Genomic DNA, 20,718 nt, shown 5'->3' with positions numbered 1-20,718 from the left:
TTTATGGAAAGCATACTTTTATTTAGGATTTGAGACCTAACAGTAAAGAGTACTATACACAAAGGTGCTCATAAAAAAATAAATGACACTTTAAAAGTATATTTATGCAATAAGGCACAAGTGGGTATGGGATATGGTTATGGTATAGCCGTAGTATATTGGCAAAATATCACAAACCCCGAGATGCCTTATTGTGATTATAAGCTGGTTTCCAATGCCATTAGAGTAACACATGATGGGCTGTCATACACATGGTACACTTAAGCACTAGGGGGCGTGGTATTTGTCCAATATACAACAGCTAAGCGCTGTGTTTATGCATAACGCACCGCCAAGTGGCTGGACACAGCGCCAAGCCAATGTATATTGGCAGTATACCACAAAGCCCTGACGTGCCTTATTGTGATTATAAACTGGTTTCCAATACAGTTACATCAATAAAAATTGGTGTGATGTCATACACGTGGCATACAGTCTCCTTTACCATGAGCATTCAGTATTCAAAGCAACCAGTATACAATATCTCATATACCAAGGGTATTAACCAATCAGAATTCAGGTTTCAAAGCATCCGGTTTATAATTTCACATAATGCATGACAAGGAACAAAAATACTATTTCCCGTCTTCGGTTTCCTTCTAAAATACCAGTTTTAATCATCAGAAAATAAACTAAACAAGTGAAGTAACGTGCTCGAAGCTCTACCATCAAAGATAACATATCAGTGGTACACAATATCTTTCCAACATTTATAGGGGGATCCATCCCAGTTTGAGAATTAAATGCTCGTACATTATGCTACATTGAAATGCAAAACATAAATGCTTTAGGCTTGAATCATGACACAAATTAAGTCAAAGTGTAAATAAAATGTTTAGCACCTTGTATTTCCCTATTTATTCTCCTTTTAATTTCACATTAATTTCACATTTATAGTGTAGCAAAATTCTTTTTTTAATTAAAATGTAGTCATGATAACTGCTCTGTAATTTATCATTGATATCAGTTAGGACATAATTATTCTTCATTTTTAAGACTGAATTTTCCCTGGTTAGTTATTTTGCCAATAGGAGCACAGCCAGGGCCACTACCATATCACTAATGTCGCGAAGACTGGAGGAATGTGGCTTCAATTTGTATATGCATGGATCTTTTCAATTAAGGCCATCAAAAACTGCTACTGTATCCTCCAGCTTTAACCTGGGATGTTACCCTACTTACACTCTTGAGAAGAGGATTTGATCAGCAAAAACCTTATTCAGACTACTATATATAAGTATTAATTACAGACCACCATAAAGGCTTATGCCTAATATATTATTCACTTTTGCTACACAATATTGTTGTGTGGCACTTTAGGTCCATGCCTCCAAAAGACAGGAAACATAGACATTGAAATTAAAAAGACAAAGAACACTGAAATTAAAGAGCCTACGCAGAGAATTTATATAAATGACATTTTGTATTGGGTCATGTGCACTATTATAATAAAGATTTTATAATCTAGCATTTCAATTTAATACACACATTCTGAATTGAGCATGTTAGCATTTTGAATTTAGCATGTAAGCATTTCATTTTCACACTGGCGTTGATCCCCCTCCAATTCTCACCGTAAAACGGATGGGAACAGTAAAACAAATCAACTTAGTAAGCAATAACGGCAGGTTTTTAGCTTTCATTATTCTATCCGTTTAAAATAATTTATTTTAAACATTGGACCATTATACCCTGAGTGCAGATTTGCTCACCAAGTTGATCCAGTTACATAAAAAAAAAAAAAAAAAAAAAAGTCTAGAAGTAACAGAACTGTATTATAAAGAATTGCTGCCACTCATGCCTTCCTGAGTAGGGTTAATCTGTAATAAAACAATGACATAATATACATAATTACAACATTATAACATCAACCAGATGAAGCAAACGAGCCTGTATTTGTGGAAAATAAAACCGACCACCCTCCTGCACAACCCTTCCACCCAAGGTTAACACACTAAATGAAAATATGTACAGACTCATTTAACGCGAGGAGTTCATGTAACAATGACGGCTGGCACTTAGGCAGCCTGCAGGGGTTTAGGAGTTAAATGGGCTTGGTGGTGGTGTTGTAGACCAGTCGATCCGAGTCCACCTTGGTGTAGAGCTGGGAGCCATTGACTGGTGCCCGCTGGCGCGACGGCAGTTCCTTCCGGCGCTTCATGAAGCAGTAACACAAAACTACCAGTAGTATGACAATGGCCAGGCCTAAGAGTGCAGCTATCACCATGATGCCTGACAGAGGACGACAACGAAGACAAACACACAAACCAGTAAGTCAAAAGTTCCATAAAAGGAGCCGGCATGTGCAGCGGAAGACGGACAACGGACATGATCGATCATGTGCCACGCAACATTCAGGGTGTCTGAATGATGTGAGTAGAATGGGCTGGGAAACAGACACAGCTTCATTATCACAACACCTATGTGACCAGATCGGACTCAAAGAACCATTAAAATAACGAGGCGGAAGAACTGGTTTGAAAAGTAATATCACCAGGACATCTCTGCAGACATCTCTGAGTGACTGGAAAAGGAGCACCATTAATTCTCCAGCTCCAAATACATCAGAAATGCAGAATAAGGAAGAGCTAATTACCTGTCTGGTTTTCGGAGCCCTGGTATTCAAAGGTTTCTTTTCTTGAAAAGACATCATCTCCTAAACACAGATAAGTGAGTTGGTACACATAGCTTATCTTATGGCTCTGACATAGGAACAAGTTTAAAGTGTTGTAAGGGTTACAGCGTGTAAACCCACCTGTTACCAGTTTACAAGTAAGCATGCAATCGTCCTCAGTGTCAAATCTGTTCTTATTCCCATCACAGCCACCATAGTTAAAACGGAAGCACTTTTTGTGGAGGGGGTTGTAGTACCACTTGGTATAACTTTCCCGACAGCTCCCCGTTTTAGGATGATCTGTGCAGCGAACTGGAGTGAAAATACAATGGGTGAGAGTGATCAGTAAGGAGACCGAGAGTGGAGCTAAGGCATATATCCAAGATATATCCCATTGCTGTAATCACATCTTAAAACAGTTAGGCAAAAAATTACCTTTCTGCTCATTCACGGGAAGGTTGAGTAGTATTCCGAAATTGTCCTTCACTGCATGATGAGAAGAAAGCAAGAGCTTAGAGAGTTCACACATCAGCAAACATTAAGCAGCCCAGCAGTGGAGATTGCTCTCTTCATGGCTGCTACTTCTGTGAAGGTCAGTGGTAAGGTCTGGATAGGTCAGAGGTAAGGTCCGGATAGGGCAGTATTTTATGTTGGACTGAAATCCGAGTAGCTTGGCAAAATCCACACACTGTACTCACAGTCCTTACAGTCCTTCTCGTCAGAACCGTCGCTGCACTGGTTCTCGGAGTCACACTCCAGGGCTTTGTCAATGCAACACTTGTTGGTGCAGGTGAACTTGTCCGCCTCACAGGGAGCCCCACACACCTCTAAATACAACGGGTGGAGCAACAATGAATCAATGGCCTTTACTCCGTAGAGAATAGGGCTGCACGATTTGGATAAAATATTGAATGACAATTTTCCAACACCGTAGATAAACTCACGTATGAACAGAGAGCATAGCCTACATAATGTGCTACTAAACTGAATAAGAATCAAGTAAAAGTTCAGTGTTTTCTATTTTACACTTATTACCAATTTGACAGTGCAGCTTGTATCAAACTATTCGCTTAACTGCTCATTTAATGCACTGGCGTTTGCAGCATTTGCTATGCTTGTGCCGTTGCCATAGCTGTTAGGCAACATTTCTCAACCCTTGAGGTATATTTTCTCCCATATTAAAGTATTTTTCAAGGCACCAACATTGAAGCCGAAACTTTTAATAACCATGCTGTTGTGTGTGTGGGACAATATCTTGGTGAACCTCCCTAACTTGAAGCAGAAGTCTTTGACAGCAGGTGCAGTGTTAACTCAAACATTGAAAAACCATCAAGTATTTAAACAAAATTAGTCCAGTTATTTAAGTAATCCATTTAAGTAAAATAACCGGAAGAAACCCAATAATGGACATACGATGCACGCCTCATGTGAAGGGATATCATTCACCTTTTTTTGAGCTGAAAATCACGTAATTTGGCAATTTGGGTATTGCACATCAATATCGCAATTGCGATTATATCTTGATTCATTGTGCAGCCCTAGGAAAGAAACTGAGAAACTGAGAAAGAGAAAATGACTACATGGGCCTTCAAGAACAACTTATGTAAGTGGAATTTCACCCAAATAAGAATATAAGTTGAAATAACTATTTAAGGTCATTTCACTTTGCTTATTTGAGGCTATTTATATAGACTACTACAGTAAATACTGTATACTAACCCTACCATGTCACAACTGATCAAATGCATTAAGGCAAAACCATATGCCACACCTTCAATTTTAGCCAGTTCATTGAAATGCATTGCAGGAGACTACCTCATGAAGCTGGCTGAGAAATTGCAAAGTGTGCAAAGTTGTCATCAAGGCAAAGGGTGGCTACCTTGAACAATCTACAATATAACATTTTGATCTGTTCAACACTTTTTTGGTTGCCCCATGATTCCATGTGTTATTTCATAGTTTTTATGTCTTCACTATTATTCTGCAATGTGGAAAATAGTAAAACTAAGAAATACCCTTGAATGAGTAGACGGGTCCAAACTATTGACTGGTCCTGTAAGTGTACACCCTCCATACCACTTTCAGACTGGCAAGCATGCAACAACCATTAGTCTTACCTGTAGATTTCTGAGGTGGCCCAAGTTTCCTACTGCCATTACCATGCGGGTGGGACATAACTGAAAGAAAAGAAAGCTCAATCGATCAATCAATCGATCTTCTGCAAAACTGTTCATGCAGAGCATCAAAACATGTACAGTACCTGACACTCCATCACAGGCATTTGTACACTCCTGGAGGGAAAGATAGTTGTTGAGGTTCTCTCTGCAGCCCCCGAACGTAAACTCCTCACACTTCTCTGAGGCAGCGTTGTAGTGCCAGCGGGGGAAGGACCCACGGCAGGGACCGATCTTTTTGGGGACTAGACAGTGATCTGGGGAATGGAATCAGAGGGACATAACAAGTGATAAGACCTTGTTATGTAATAAAACAATAATGCACACAGCTAAGGCATTCAGGCTGATCTAAGGATTCACACTGTTCTGCATCCAGAAGTGCCTGAATCCTTGGGGCAGGGAGTCTATGTTTATCGTGGAGAACTCCATCCTGTAGGTTCTCTACCCAACCCTAATTCAGTACACCGGATTGTAACTGAGCTGGATGAAAAGTTAAATCAGGTTAGTCACAAAGGGGGACGGAGGGGAAGTTTACAGGATGGTAGATCTCCAGGGACACGATTGAGCAGCCTCAGCTCAGGGGTCTGTATTCTAAACAGGTGTCAGAAACATTCCAGATGGACCATTCGTGCACGCTGACAAGATGACATTACACAGTTGCTGCTGATTGGACAGGGCTACATTCATGCCGCAATCAGCACGTTCCATCTTACCCCAAATATGCTCTGTTGGACTGTGGTCTGGGGACTGTGTAAAGCGCTGAAGTAATTGGAACCCGAGAATCGTCTGACTACGCCATGCTTTTCCAGTCATCAATTGTCTAGTGCTGTGACAGCATGCCCTGCTGCAGACACTTATTTTTTTTCAGCTGATAGTAGCGGAACATAGTGTGGTCATCTGCTCTCTGTTCAGTGTTCTTTTACCCAGCTTAATCTTTTCTTTTTATTGGCCAGTCTGTGAAATATGGCTTTTTATTTGCAACTCTGCTTGGAAGGCCAGCATCCCAGAGTCATCACTGTTGATGTTGATACTTGTGTTTTGTGGGTACTAATTAATGGAAGATGCCATTTGAATACCTGTGACTCTGATTCTCAAATAATTTGTCCTCTTGCTCAGTTGTACACTGGGGCCTCCCACTCCTCTTTCTATTCTGGTTAGAGACAGTTTGCACTGTTCCGTGAAGGGAGTAGTACACAGCGTTGTACAAGATCTCCAGTTTCCTGCCTTTTTCTAGCATGGAAAAGCCTTAATTTCTCAGAAGAAGACTAGACTGATGAGTATCAGAAGAACGTTTTTTGATTCTGACCATTTTGAGATGTTTTCAGATGTGCTAACATAATTGGAGAAGGGGTTTGTAATGATCAATTAGCCTTTTAAAATTATAAACTTGAAGCAAACACAACGTGCCACTGGAACACAGAGGAGTGAGAGATCTATGTAGAGATTCCACTGAAAATCAGCAGTTTCCAACTACAAGTGTAATTTCCAACATTAACAATATCCATGCTGTATTTCTGATCAGTTTGATGTTGCTTTTCTTTCAAAAGAAAGGACATTTCTAAGTGACCCCAAACTTGTGAATGGTAGTGTATATTTTTTCCCAGCCATTTATGATTTCGTTTTTAAAATGTTGCCTTTATTTATACAGAGAAACTAAGACACTGGTCTTTTTCACATCTTTTTTCACAAATTTGAAACGACTGTTTAGAAACAGAGAGTAATGGTCAGGATTCGAGCCGACATTACTGTGGCTTTGATCGCTGGACTAACCAAGGTCACACAACCCACTCACATTTTAACCACTTAATACCAGCACACCAGACTTATAACTTTGGTCTGATTATCAGAATGTTTGATTAAAAAAAATATTTAGAGACAAACAAGAGTTCTGTTCACATAACAGTAGTAACCTTAAAATAAGGAAAAGAAGTAAATTAATAACTAATCATATTAAATCAGATCACAAGTGTGCACAGAGAACTTTAGAAAGTATTTTTCTTATATATATATATATATATATATATATATATATATATATATATATAGTTCCCAATGCGGTCAATATAAAAAGGGCCAATTTGATGAATTTCCCTGGCTTTAAATTTAAATATCAAAGCGAAACAAAAGGCCTTCTTTCATAGGAAGGAACCTGGTATGCATTGGACATAATTTCCATAGAGAAACATTCCTCACACCATTTAGAGACTTGTTAATAGGTAACTGAGTCATTAAATGGTTCACAGTCTTTACTCAAGCCTGTAAAAGACCAACATACACACAAGTGTTTGTGTATCAGTCTGCGTTAAAAGTATCATGAATCTAACTGACTTTGCGTGTGTAATCTAAGCACAAAGACGACAGACAGGTTTCAAGGGGGTGGGGTGGGTAGGCGAGTGGAGAGGGAGAGGAAAATTACAAGCAGAGCTTTACTCACTTCCTGTGTCTCTCCATTCCATACACACACACACACTCTTATGTAACTGAGTAGGGCAGAGAAAACCCATAAGGAAGTGGATTGACACCCACAATCTCAGACTGTTCTGTCAATGCATCTGTATTTAGTAACATAAAATTACATTCTAGTCAATTAGCAGACACTCTTATCCAGACTGACTTACAAGAGCAATCAACATTAAATGCCTTGTTGAAGGGTACAACAACATATTTTGTACCTTGTCTGCACTGGAATTTGAACCTGCTAGGCAATCTGCCCATCTCCCTCAAACCTCCTATTAGTGATTAAAATTGGGGGAAAATGAGCTATCTACAAACCCCCTACTTCAATAAAAACTCAGTATTTTTGTCTTCAATGTTCAGAGAAATTAGTAATCACAATTGATACAAGAAAACGTTGTCAATAACTAGATACCCAACCCAAATTTTGAGTTATGTTTAGGATTTGTGAACAGTGAACAGTCCAACCATAACGGTTTTAATATTATAGTCTCTAATGTTCTTTAAAGGTAAATATCCAAAAACATGACATATCATTGTTGTCTCTAAGCAGATGTGTCTCAGCAGATTGCCGGCACAACAAAAAACATCAGATGATGTAAAGTAGGGTCTATGTGAAAATGTGAATATGAACAACTCTGTGTGTGTACTCATATTTACCTAATTTACGTTACATTTTTTTTATCAATTAGAAAATAGTAAAAAAAATATAAAAAAATAAATACTTAAGCTTTCACATTAAATGAAACTCAACAGTTTTTTCTTTCCTATGATGGAGTCATTAAAGTCACTTGTTATGGAGGGTATACAAAATGGGTTAATTTAAGCTCCTTTATCACCCAATTGTGTTTGCCTTTGGGTCCCAAATGTCACATTTATAATCACTTCCATGGGAAAAAAAGAAATGGACATTTTCCTTCTAATCAAAAGGGCTCTTGCCAAAAAGTGACTAAATTCAAATGGATTTACCCGTAACTGAAACTTCTATATTAACTTATACATGGACTTAAGTGGTTTTGTCTTCATGCTGACTAACATGCAAACCATCCCAAACATAACCCTAAAAAAGCAGAACATCTGAACCACAAGTCTCTCTGTTAGAGATTTCTTCACTTTAGTTTGATTTCATACAAAGGCGACCTTACTTTGTATGAATGCAAGTTTATCATAAACCAGATGATTTGAATGGTGATTGTCGGAACGCAGTGGTAGATGAGATGTCTACCACTGATATGAAAAAAAAGTTACTTTACTGTGCTAATTGCGTTGGTAAGTCAGTTTTAAAACTATATAGTAAACACAATTGTCTCCAATAGCTCAAATATAATATAAATAATATCACCCATAACACAATTCAGATAACATATTGCACACAGAATTGGGTATTCTTACTCTCAGACTGTTCAGGAGTGAGGACCAGGACAGTGATCTGGGTTTGGTCGGACTGCCCGCTGGTGTCCGTGACGGTCAGCTGGAACTTGTACACACCAGGCAACAGGTTGGACACAGTCACTTGGTCTTTAAAAGCAGTTTTCTAAAAAAAAAAAAGAAGGTAAAAAACATTCACCAATTAGTATTGTGGCAGAAAATGGCAAATGAACTGTATCTCTGGCTAATCATTTGTAAGTTGTCTGATTTTCAAAACCCTAAAATAAGATTTATTTGGGTAGGGATAAAGATTCAGTAATCCTCAGCCCTGCCCTGAGGGGAAAATAATTGTGTTTTTCAAAGTAAATTTTGGCATCAGAATGATCCAATGTAATTACTTTCTGAAATTTTTTTATCTGACCCTGTAAGGAATCTGTCTCATTCTGATGCTAAATTTAAACCTGGTTGTCTTATTGGTTTAACAAAATACTGTTACAGTAGATGGCAATTTAGATAACTATTCAAAGAACAAAATCTAGGTAATACATGGGAAAACAGGAGGATTACAAAATCTCTCTTTTCCTGATCCCTCCCAAAATGTCTTGAAAAACCAGCTCCAAGTTGTCTGAGTGTGACCAATCCATCTTATATACTCTTAAGCTTGGCATACATTACACAACTATAACAACATTATTATCATGGAAGAGCTCAGACAAGTGGTCTGCATACTCTTGTCATGTTGAAGTCTGCAACTTCTGAGCTGAAACTACACACTTCTGATCACACCTAGACTTCTCGTCTTGCCTTGCTATGTCCAGGTGCAGACTTCAGTAAACCCACTAACACTCTGTGGGTTTACCCGAGCATCACAGTTGCATTTTAGCACCCCACAGACTACACAAGATTTTTTTTTATTGTTTTGCGAACAATCAATCCAAGAGCCAAAATGACACATCTTTCACTAGCAGATATTATGCAACATACAACGTCTTTGTCTGCACCTACAACATGGAAATTTAGCAGCAATCACAGAAAGGTGTTGGGGATGGATTCCAAATAATAGCAAAAATAGCTTTTTAAAACATCACCAATCCCTAATTGATGACAAATCCCCAAATAAGCCAGAAAATAACCCACCTCTAGTACAGCAGAGGGATTTCCAGACATTAGATTCCACTGGTATGTGACAATCCCATGGTCATCTTTGCTTTCAATACCGTTCAGGGTCAAACTCTCATGTGGTTGCACAACTCTGTCCGGACCGCCATTGGCCTCTGGAGGATGGTCCACTTCCTCTGGAATTTGATTAAAAACTTCATGTTCAGTACATGTTTGTATTTATTATGCTAATCAAATGTTTTTGATGTGGAATGTTTCATTAAACAGAAAGAAACAGGGAGGCACCTACCTGACTTGCTACAACAGAAACTGTAAGACAACTTTCTGGGAATGAATACGCCACTGATATTCATATGAAAGCACATTTAGCTTAAAAAAAAATCTTGTTATTAAAGGAATGGTAAAGCAAAGGGTAAGCACAGTTTATATGGCTTGTTCAAGTTTGACTAAACTCAACATTAGTTTGATGGGTTGAGCGTCAACACATGACGACAACAATGGTAATTCAATCAATTTGTTTGGTGGTGCTCACGCACAATTACTTGCTTTATACTGCTGACATTTAATATTAATTGAAGACTAGCTGAGATCCATGACTCAAAACAAAATACCAATCTTCTCGGTAATAGGCTGTCATAGCAGCAACGATGTGAAAACTGAAACCTGGTTGTGACTAAGGGGCCATAGCCAAGGCATGTGTGGACAAGCTCTGTACATTAGGCTCTTTTACAGTAGGTGGTTTGCGATTTGAGATAAACAGCACGTTTAAGACTTATATCACAAGACACTTGTCAAGTCTTGTCTCACTGCTAATAATATTAATTACATGGTTACCCTTAATAGTATCGTGTGTTCAAGTTAGTTGGATCTTTAAATGTCTCGTGTGTATTGTTGTTATAATGTGTGAGCGTTATCTGAGAATCCGGTCATGGACCTACCTGGGATGAATTTTGGTGCCAGACCATTTTCGTACACTGAGTCTAGGATGTAGTTTAGGAATCCTTTCTTCCCAACAAATCGGCAGACGTACTGTTGCTTGTATAAACAGTCAAAGAGAAAACATGACTTGATCATGCCCTCGCTCTGCCCATTTTCCATGAAAGCGACATTACACTTCGGTTCTTTGCAGCAGTTACTTATACAGTCGTTGACGCGCTCAACCTTAGGTGAAGACAGGAAAGTTGCGCCGTCTTTCACCGAGTCATCGGTGTCGAGAATGAAATCTTCTTTTCCGTTTTTGAATTTGTCCAAACATTGTCCCCCTGATGCTTGGGCCTCCGCCCGGCCCAGTATAAACATAAAACACACCGAAGCGCCTAAAATCCCAATTAGGAATGAAGTCATTCTGGGAAAAGTATTTATTTCCGGCTCCTTCAGCGGATGAAAACAGAGAGGTAGAAATGTGTAATACAGCATTAATTTACTTTATTAAATATACATTTTATAAGTTATGAGTTAGTCGTCACATGATCCAAATAAGATACAAAACAAACACACAACAGTCAATTGTAGACAAACATTCAGGGATTTTCTCTCCACCTTTCTGTTAAACATACATAATAAATACACAGGAACCTACTGGTTCAAATCAAATAGGAATTAACAAAAATATGTCACCTGTAAATTCTGTTTCTGTCGTCGAATAGTCTCTTCACCAACGATCAAATTCTTCCCATTTCCCAGGTGTGTCTCTGTCCATAGATTTACATAGACAACGCTTGTCTGTACGGTCATCGTAATTCCATCTGTGAGCGCATTTGCAATTTTAACCTTTACATCTCCGGAGCTCACACGATAAGAATGATTTTAAAAGGATTAGGAGACTTGTCTGACTACCCAAATCACTTGCTCTGGCCAAACTCTAGGACATCAGCCTTTCTCAAACTTTTTAGTGCTGGGGACTTTCAGGTTATCTCCTTCATGCTCTGGGGTTCACTTTTATTTATGTATTTATTTTTATAAAACCTAAAACATTGTAAAAACATGGTCCATCAAGCAATTTAGTTTAGAAACATTGGGACTATTATAAGCACTATTTATGGGATACATTATGTATTATTATGGCCTTTATGCTACTCTCATAATGTTAAGAAAACACATATATGTAAAAGTAGGTAAACCAAATTTAAATAAATCTGAAACCATCTGGTTTATAGTTTATAAAGTCTGCCGTGCATCAGAATGGTATTGAGAGGTTCATGAAAACCTCAGCCTAAAATCGTGAAGTGATAACAGACTCTAGAGAAAAAGCTGGAGAGGGAATGCATTGCATTATATAGTAATTTTGCCACAGTTTCTTTTAACTTGTCCGACACAACATGTAAGTGTCATAGATGGAAACTCAAAATAGCCCACGGACTTGGGTTTAAGTGGATCATGGATCAACATTTATGAACTTGAGACACTAAAAGTCATAATCCATTATTAAACAGTAAAGTAAACATGCAATTAAAATGAACAAATACCTGCTGCCGTTTGAGAACATGTGTATAAAACAGTGTCAGTGTTGTAATGCTTTATTTGGAGACAATCCATTTGCTGATTGTCCTATCACTGGTGTTCAATAGAAAACCCCTCAGTTAAATGTCTTCATGGAAGAAAACTGAAATAATACTATTTGAACTCCAAGCCAGTTTAACTAATTTTTTTGTTTCAACCCTCTAATTTGGCAGGTATTTAGAAACTCTCACGACCCATTGACCCTGACCTCTCTACATGCAATACAAACCTATGCCTCAGCCAATCGTGAATAATATAGTAATATAAAGAGTTCAACAGCACTGTCTGTGGCTCAATGAAAAAAATTGAACTCTGTAGAAATGTTTTCTCTATCCTTCTCTATGATGAGCTACCTGTTACATACAGGAAGTCCTACTCTAATCTACCTTCCAAAGATACGACTATGTGCGTCGCATCCAACTACTTCCATTTTGAAGTGTGACAAAAGAGTCAAATATCCATATTGAAATAATAAAATGAATGTTTAAATATTATTATACAGATTCACATTAAGTTCACATTAAATCTATTGTTACATTTTTTGCGATCCGATCGTAGGCTGTGGTTCGTTCAAACTATATCCTTATTAACAAAAACATACATACAAATTACAATATTATCTTAAATCGTCTGTTATATGGCTGCTTTGTAATTAATTAGTTCTATCTACACAATATTAGTTGTAAGGATAATTCGGATCAGTGAATGGTTATTTCAAACTATATCCTTAAGAAAAGAAGACGGAAAATCATTCCACTGCATGAGTTCATGTTTTTCATTTTGTCCACAAGGTAGAGTAATGAACACTACTCGCTGTGTACGTTCCGTGTATGGAGTGGCCAATCGTTTTCTACCCTAAACAGGAAAAAGATTCATAATTTTTTTGACTTAACCTACTCGTTATCCGTTTTCGGTTAGGGAGACACTGACAAACTTCCGCATGTGTTGTTCCCGGTTCTTTACTCGGAAAACGAGCATAGTAAACGTAGGCGGGGAGGGGAGGGGCTGTGGAACAGGTTGCGTTCATTTTATTTACATCAAGCTTGGTAGTGTTTTATCTACGGTTGAGTCTAATCTCGTAATTCCCCTTGGAGTGTGGCGTGCGCTAGACTCAGGTGTAAGAGGCTGGGAAACTGGCTACCTAGTGTACATTGTGTTTGGTTGAAATCTAACACTTCCCCGAATTGGTTTGATGGAAAGGAGAATAACACACCAGGAGTCAGGTCAATTACCAATTCCGTATCATCCGTTTATTACAGAAGCTTCTTTAAACAGAGTGCCACCCCACAATGTCTGAATATCAGCCACCTTGCCCTTTGTGGTTTCAGTCTTGTCTATTCTTAATTCACCCCTGCCCAGACTATGTGTGTGTGTGTTGTTAATCTGTCCCCCTCTGTTTCCTGTTGGTCTGACACAGATGCTTAGTCTGCTCTTCTCAGAAACAGACTAAATAAGATTGCCTGTTTTCTACTTGCAACTTTCAGTTTCAGCTTATGCCACATACATTCAACATCTTGCTTCAATGCTCACAGTTTGACAGCTTACACATTCAGTGTATCCACAGTTTATTTCATCGAAGTCTACAAAGTGTGGACATAACGCAGTCATTCAGATAATCCTCACTGGACATTGTGTAGGTTGAATTGGATGCGTTACCAGCATATTATTATCTGGCCATCTAAATAAGGCTATCCAACGTGGGTTGATGTTTTTGTCTCTGAAATACACAAGGCCATGTATTTCTAAGCTACTAGTCATTCATTTTTATTTAATGGATAGTTACTTGCATTGTATGTATGCAGTTACAGGGCAAACAACTAATATTCTGTATCAACATGCCTTGAATCATATAAACAAGCTTACATACACAGTAAATTCATGAAATCCTGAAAGGCCTTTACTTTTTGGGCCTTTTCAGACAATAACCATTCCAAGTTTTAGATGGAAGATAAAATCAACTGTAAGACCATGAGTTGGGCTGAAAAGGTTTTGTCGTAATGCCCCATGTATGTTTAAGTTGAGCAACTAGTTCTGTAGTAATCAACACATTGTTAATATTCATTAAGGCCACATATAAGGCATTGAATGTAGAAACACAGCCTACTTAGTACATACTGACGACAAATTAACAAATTAAAGGGAAAACCTAAAGAAATCGAGGGTTCATGTACTGTAACCCTACCATACAGGTGTACTAAATGATACAATTCACATCCCATCATGCACTGTGCTGTTGAATGACCATATCTTTTGAATGAATGGTATTCCATCTGCCCAGTAAAGTTCCAGAGACTTGCAGAATCTATGCCAAGGTGCATTGAAGCTGTTCTGGTGTCTCATGGTGGCCCAACACCTTAATGAGATACATTTTGTTTTAGATGGGTGACAAATTACAGGAAAAACCTCTGTAATGAGGAGGTCCTGCACTGCAACCCTACTATAATATCCTTCTCTGTGTTGTTCTCAACAAGCTGTTCTTCCTGAAAGTCTGACCAAGTCCTGCATTGACATTGTCAGTCACCTGGGAAAGAGATACTGTTGTTTTTCCTTGCATATTACAACAATGCATGAACATCACAGTCATTGAATGTGTGCTTTCGACACACGTTCCCAACCCTATTTAGTGATGTCTGTCCCATGGATCTAAATGCAGATCTAACTTTGGTCACTGTTCCTATTGAAACATTAACCAGTTGAGCAGTCTTTGTGACTGAAGCCCCAGCTATCTGTACCATCCAATTAATGAACCCTCTTTCAAAGTGACTTAGATCCTTGTCTCATGCCAACTTGATCCAAAATTGAGGTGAACTGGGCCTGCACAGCGTTTTATACATGCCTCAGGGCTTGGTAGGTTGTAAATTGTGTTAGTACACCTGTGTGGAAGCATCTGCATTCATTATGTTCCTCCACCCATTCATGTTTTGCTTTAATTTGTCTCCTGTCTGTATGTTCACTTATTTATGAAACAAAAGTAATGCATTTATTCTTTCCATAAGCAAAACATCCATAAAATATTTTTAAATTAGCTTTATGTATTCTTTACAGTGAATTCAGAAGTTAAAGTAGAGAATTTTTTTTCAAATGTTCTCATTTTTCAGATGTATCGAACCCTTTCAGCGTGTCCTAGGTCTTCCCCGGGGTCTCCTCCCGGTGGGACGGGACCGGAACACCTTCCCAGGAAGGCGTTCCGGAGGCATCCGAAACAGATGCCCAAGCCACCTCAGCTGACCCCTCTCGATGTGGAGGAGCAGCGGCTCTACTCTGAGCTCCTCCCGGGAGACCAAGCTTCTCACCCTATCTCTAAGGGATCGCCCAGCCACCCTGCGGAGAAAGCTCATGAACAGGCACTCCCAAATCCATAATGAAGGGCTTAACAATCAGCTGACATATCTCTCAGACCAGGTTCCCTAAAGAAAAGGGTTGAATAGTTGAACTTTTCTATTTGTAGTCAAATCAGACCCTTGCTCAAACTCTTCATGGGGATATCAGAAACTATCCACGTGAAATAAGGATTCACTAGCAAATATCTACTCTACATTGAAAAAGAATACAAAATGTGAAGAGTTGGTAACCTATTTATGACTGAATGATATAAGTATCCAGAACTGCCCTATACAGACATAAATTGCATCTCTATAAAATTGTGTGCAAATATGTTTACATCCCTGTAAGTGAGCATGTACTTTGTGTTGCAAAACTTTTTTCAAACACAATGTTTGTTCATTCTTATTCACTTTATTAAAAGAAAAGTTAAAGACATGAAAACAATTGTCCAAAATAACATAATAATTGTCCAACATAATCCTTGTATGTAACACGACAGAAATGTTGTTGTGGGTGTGTAGACTATGGTCGCCTCATGAATTATAACTGATGTACATGATTCTTATTGAGGTATGATGAGCACTGGGAGTAAGATATAAAATAATCACATACAAATGTGTATAATGTCATTACATTTCTGAATCACACCTAATAAATCTATCTCCAGTCTTTAATAGGTGGTCTGAATAATTATGAATGGTCAGTCAGTTACCAGTTTCTTACATTTTTACTTGAAAATAATAAATTACTGTTAGTTTCAGCAGTATCACATGGGCATGTGAAACCTGGGGAATGGTTGATATGGAAATCATGGAGTGACTTAACACTGTGGGTTTAATGCAATGGTTGACTTTGTCCTATAAACAAGCAGAAATAGTTAAACCAGCAGTGAGACGGTCAATGCTTTGGGACTTCATTTGTACTTCTCAGGGATTACCTGCATCTGAGTGAGGTAAAATATAACTGTTGCCCTTATAGAAAATGAAATATGCTGCTTGAATAGATTAGATTCAAGTGTGTCATTGAACAAGCACAGTACAACTAAATGCAGTTTGCATCTAACCCAGGGGTGTCAAAACGGTTCCACGGAGGGACGAGTGTCTGCAGGTTTTTCCTATAAATTGGTTCCCAGTTCAGACCTAAACAACCAGGTGAGGGTAGATACGAACCAATCAAGTACAAGGAGAGGGCGAAAACCAGCCCTCCATGAAATTGGTTTGATACCTCTGATCTAACCAATAATAACTTGTCAAACTGATACTTAGATACCAGTACATCTACATATGTTGATCTAATGAATATTATTGACACAAACTCTAAATACAATCCTAATCAGTGATCACTTCGTTAAAAGAAAAATGGATAGAATGCATATTGAAGGTTATATTGTCACAACCTGGCTCTCAGATGGTGAGTCCACATGTTGGCATTAAAACAGTAGCAAAAAGTATAAAAACAGACCTGTGAAGTATGAAAGTAGACATATGAGTGGAGAATCCTAGACAAGTGTAAAATGTGGAGGGGCAAACCTAATTAAAACACAACAACCAAATCACAAAACAACATAGTCCTTGTGGGGAGAGAACCATCCAGGACCGGCCACCAGGAACGTTTCTCTTCTAGTTGGTCCCACACCCAGGTGCAACCTGTCAACGACCCAATCAGCTCCACCTGTCCCCAATCTGCAAATAAATGCACAAACAGTGAGAAGGAGGCAGACAGAGAGAGGGTGTAATGACATGACTGAGCCGGAGTTCTGACTACTGACCTGGTTCATTCATGGGGAACATGTTCCAGGAGGTGTTTAAGGTTTGTTCTGGCAGGGAAGAAAGGAGGTACGGGATGGGCCTCCGACAGCATAACATGGGTCATCTGGAGCTAGGAAGGGAAGGTAGACTGAAATAAATGAAAGGGGCTTTTGAATAGATGTCAGTACATTGCTAGACATTGTCATGATAAGCCAGTAACCATGATAAGATTAAAATGTGATGTAAATATAGTGCATATTTGGCTAGTGTACTAGTGTTAGATTAGCATGTATAGTATCACTGACATACTGGCTTGACACGTTTCTCAAATCCCCTTGTCTGCCATTCATAGGGTGATCTCCAGCACTGTGTGTGTGAGGCTGTTACGTCCCTGGTGCCTTCTTTTGTTCTGTGTTCGTGTGTGTTTTTGTCCCTTGGTGTTCTATGTGGTGGTTGCAGGCTAATTGGCTTCCTGATCGCTGGTTGCAGCTGATTGGTCGGTTTGGGGCTGATTGGAGAGCCCCTACGCCCGCTCGTCAGTGCTTGCAGCTGGTTTAGCCTGCATATAAGCCACAGTTCTGGTATCTCACAGGAGAGTCACACCTGCTGTTGCTATCGGTCTGTGTTGCTGTCTAGAGGTAGAAAGAACATTTGTGATTAAGTGTATTGTGGCAAGTGTCTGTGTTCATCTTTAACCACATTGTGTGTTGTGGCAATTGTTTGTGTTAATCTTTTTCATTTGTTTCCGGGGGGAAGGGGAAAGCTATTGTGCTTTAGGCAAGAGGCCCTGGGGCATACTCCTCCCGTAGCTTTACTCTGTCTAAAACCACTAGGTCAGACCTGGGCGGACCACCCCCTGTAGTTTGGTTAGAACACCGGCGCAAGTGGTGCTAGTTAGGTTAGATCTCTGTTTGACAGGTAAGGTAGGTTTAGAGGGTTTGGGTTTACCTTTATGTTCTTTGCTTTGGTTCCGTCCAGCCCCTTTTCCCTGAATTACCGTTACGTTAAATAAATAGTCCTGTGAACGGTAGTCCTGTCTCTGTCGTCCATTCTTGCACCCACGACCCCATACCCATTCTGTCAAGTCCTAGGGCGCTTTACGTGTAGCGGGGTGTTGCGCTCCCTCCTCCGGGAGGCGTGCGTAACAGAGGCCCTCTCCCATGTTTCCAGGGTTCTATTCTGCTGGCTTGTCTAGACCTGCAGCTCTCCTGTGCCAGCCTGTCACTGAACACATACAGGAGCAGGGGTATTCAAATCTTACCCTACGAGGGCCGGAGCCTGCTGGTTTTCTGTTCTACCTCATCATTAATTGGACCCATTTGGTGTCTTAAGTCTGAATAGATCCCTGATTAGAGGCTTGCAATGAAAAAATGGAGTGGAACTGGCTTCTAGGGCCAGATATAAAAATAGCCCTGTTAGAGCTTTCACACTAAACAGATACCAGATTACCTTACCTTTAACATGTATACATTCTTTGCGTTTCATTCTCCCCTGTTTTAGGGGCCAGTGGATTATGTCTCCACTTCATCAACATTATAGGCCTTGAAGTATTGAGGTTGTCTGTGTTTTAGGTCTCCATTTGTCCTTGCTGGGAAGGCGGGGGGGTGGTACATCTGGGAATCAGAGTGGGGTAGAATAGAACCTTGTTGTTTTTACAGAGATTGAAATAGGCCTCTTCTGTCACTTTAAAATACGTTACCAAACCTTTCTGAACTCTGCTTAGACAGAGGATATCTGGTTAAAGCACTAATCATTTCAATAAAGGAACAGAAGAGGGATGCATGTTTAAAGTATTGTATTTTGACCATTGACCTAGTTCTGTCAGGCCCTGAATATGAAGACAGGGATGTGTTCATGGTGGGTTCTGGCAATGCAGACAGAGGGTGTGGTTTCAGGACACAGGCCCAGGAGAGAAGAACACCAGTCTCTGGAACTCCAGTGCATTGTGCAAGTCATCGGTTACTGGGAGATAGACAAGATTCTTTAGAGGTTGTGTAAATTTGGTATGGTGAATGTACAGCCAAAATAGAAGTGTTGACTTAATTGTCCCAATACTTATGTAGGGAACTATAACACCGGTATTAGTTTTATTGCTACAGACACCCAGGTGTGATTACATATACTGACCCAGTTGTGATTACATATACAGACCAAGGGGGGATAACATATACTGACCCAGGTGTGATTACATATACTGACCCAGGTGTGATTACATATACTGACCCAGGTGGGATTACATATACTGACCCAGGTGTGATTACATATACTGACCCAGGTGGGATTACATATACTGATCCAGGTGTGATAGCATATACTGACCCAGGTGTGATAACATATACTGACCCAGGTGTGATTACATATACTGACCCAGGGGGGATTACATATACTGACCCAGGTGGGATTACATATACTGACCCAGGTGTGATTATATATACTGACCCAGGGGGGATTACATATACTGACCCAGGTGTGATTACATATACTGACCCAGGTGAGATTACATATACTGACCAAGGTGGGATTACATATACTGACCGAGGTGTGATTACATATACTGACCCAGGTGTGATTACATATACTGACCCAGGTGTGATTACATATACTGACCCAGGTGTGATTACATATACTGAACCAGGTGTGATTATATATACTAACCCGAAATTACCATGTTCCTATTCTTTCACCCATTCTTTTTATTGTAAATATGCATAGTGCCAAAGATATCTTTCTATGAGAACATTAGACATTTTCAGTCTAATGCTATTCAGTTTTTTTGTCCACAAGATGGTAGTGTCAGACAGAAAATTATCCAGCTCACTTGGAATGATCAGTTCCTTGTCTGAATTCTGAACTCAAGAGAAAAACTGTCAGAATTTTGATGTACGCTTTACGTGAAGCTGAGGCTGTATGATGAATTCTGTTGCATGAAACTGTAATATGGTCCTTTGTACAAATCAGTAACCACACACACATTCTTAATGTTGGTCATTGGCAAAGTGTAATTATGAACCCACACACCCATTAGATTTAACATCCTAAACCTCACATTTTCAATGTAATCCTGTCTTATTTTCTAGTTACTGTATGAGGAAAATTAATCAATCTATGCAGGTTGCCTAGAGCATCTAACTAATAGATGCCAGATTGAATCCAGAGCCGACCAGGTGAAAAATCTGTTGCTCTGTCCCTGAGCAAGGCAGCTAACCCTGATTACTCCAAGGTAGTTGCTGATAATGTGCTCTTACTCAACTTGCCAGGTAAAATAAGTTTAAAAAAAGATGCCAGGTAAGCCTCCTTTCTCTTATCCTAGAAGAAAGAGACAGCCACGGTACCCTGATCCATTGGTGCAAGGACCAAGTCCCCTTTCAGCCAGCCTCTT

The 20,718-nt window shown here is 39.4% G+C and overlaps 1 protein-coding gene and 1 long non-coding RNA gene across 2 annotated transcripts; both read right to left on the bottom strand.

Moving 5' to 3' along the window:
• spint1a (serine peptidase inhibitor, Kunitz type 1 a) lies at positions 1-11,552 on the bottom strand. Its single transcript, XM_010878945.5, has 11 exons — positions 11,386-11,552; positions 10,707-11,139; positions 9,787-9,944; positions 8,674-8,815; positions 4,914-5,084; positions 4,771-4,830; positions 3,352-3,480; positions 3,089-3,139; positions 2,795-2,965; positions 2,636-2,695; positions 1-2,271 (listed from the first exon to the last, which is right to left on the bottom strand). The coding sequence occupies exons 1-11, from the start codon at positions 11,500-11,502 to the stop codon at positions 2,084-2,086; spliced, it is 1,680 nt and encodes a 559-aa protein (XP_010877247.1). The 5' UTR covers positions 11,503-11,552; the 3' UTR covers positions 1-2,083.
• Positions 11,553-16,754: 5,202 nt separating this feature from the next.
• On the bottom strand, positions 16,755-17,992 carry LOC105015645. The gene is made up of 3 exons (XR_828392.3): positions 17,649-17,992; positions 17,360-17,469; positions 16,755-17,273 (listed from the first exon to the last, which is right to left on the bottom strand). It is a non-coding gene; the product is annotated as an uncharacterized LOC105015645 (long non-coding RNA).
• Between the last annotated feature and the right edge of the window lie 2,726 nt (positions 17,993-20,718).

This window comes from Esox lucius, chromosome 15 (genome assembly GCF_011004845.1).
Source record: "Esox lucius isolate fEsoLuc1 chromosome 15, fEsoLuc1.pri, whole genome shotgun sequence".
NCBI lineage: Eukaryota > Metazoa > Chordata > Actinopteri > Esociformes > Esocidae > Esox > Esox lucius.
The sequence above is the reverse complement of the archived record's forward strand: the minus strand, read 5'-3'. Positions and strand labels throughout refer to the sequence as shown.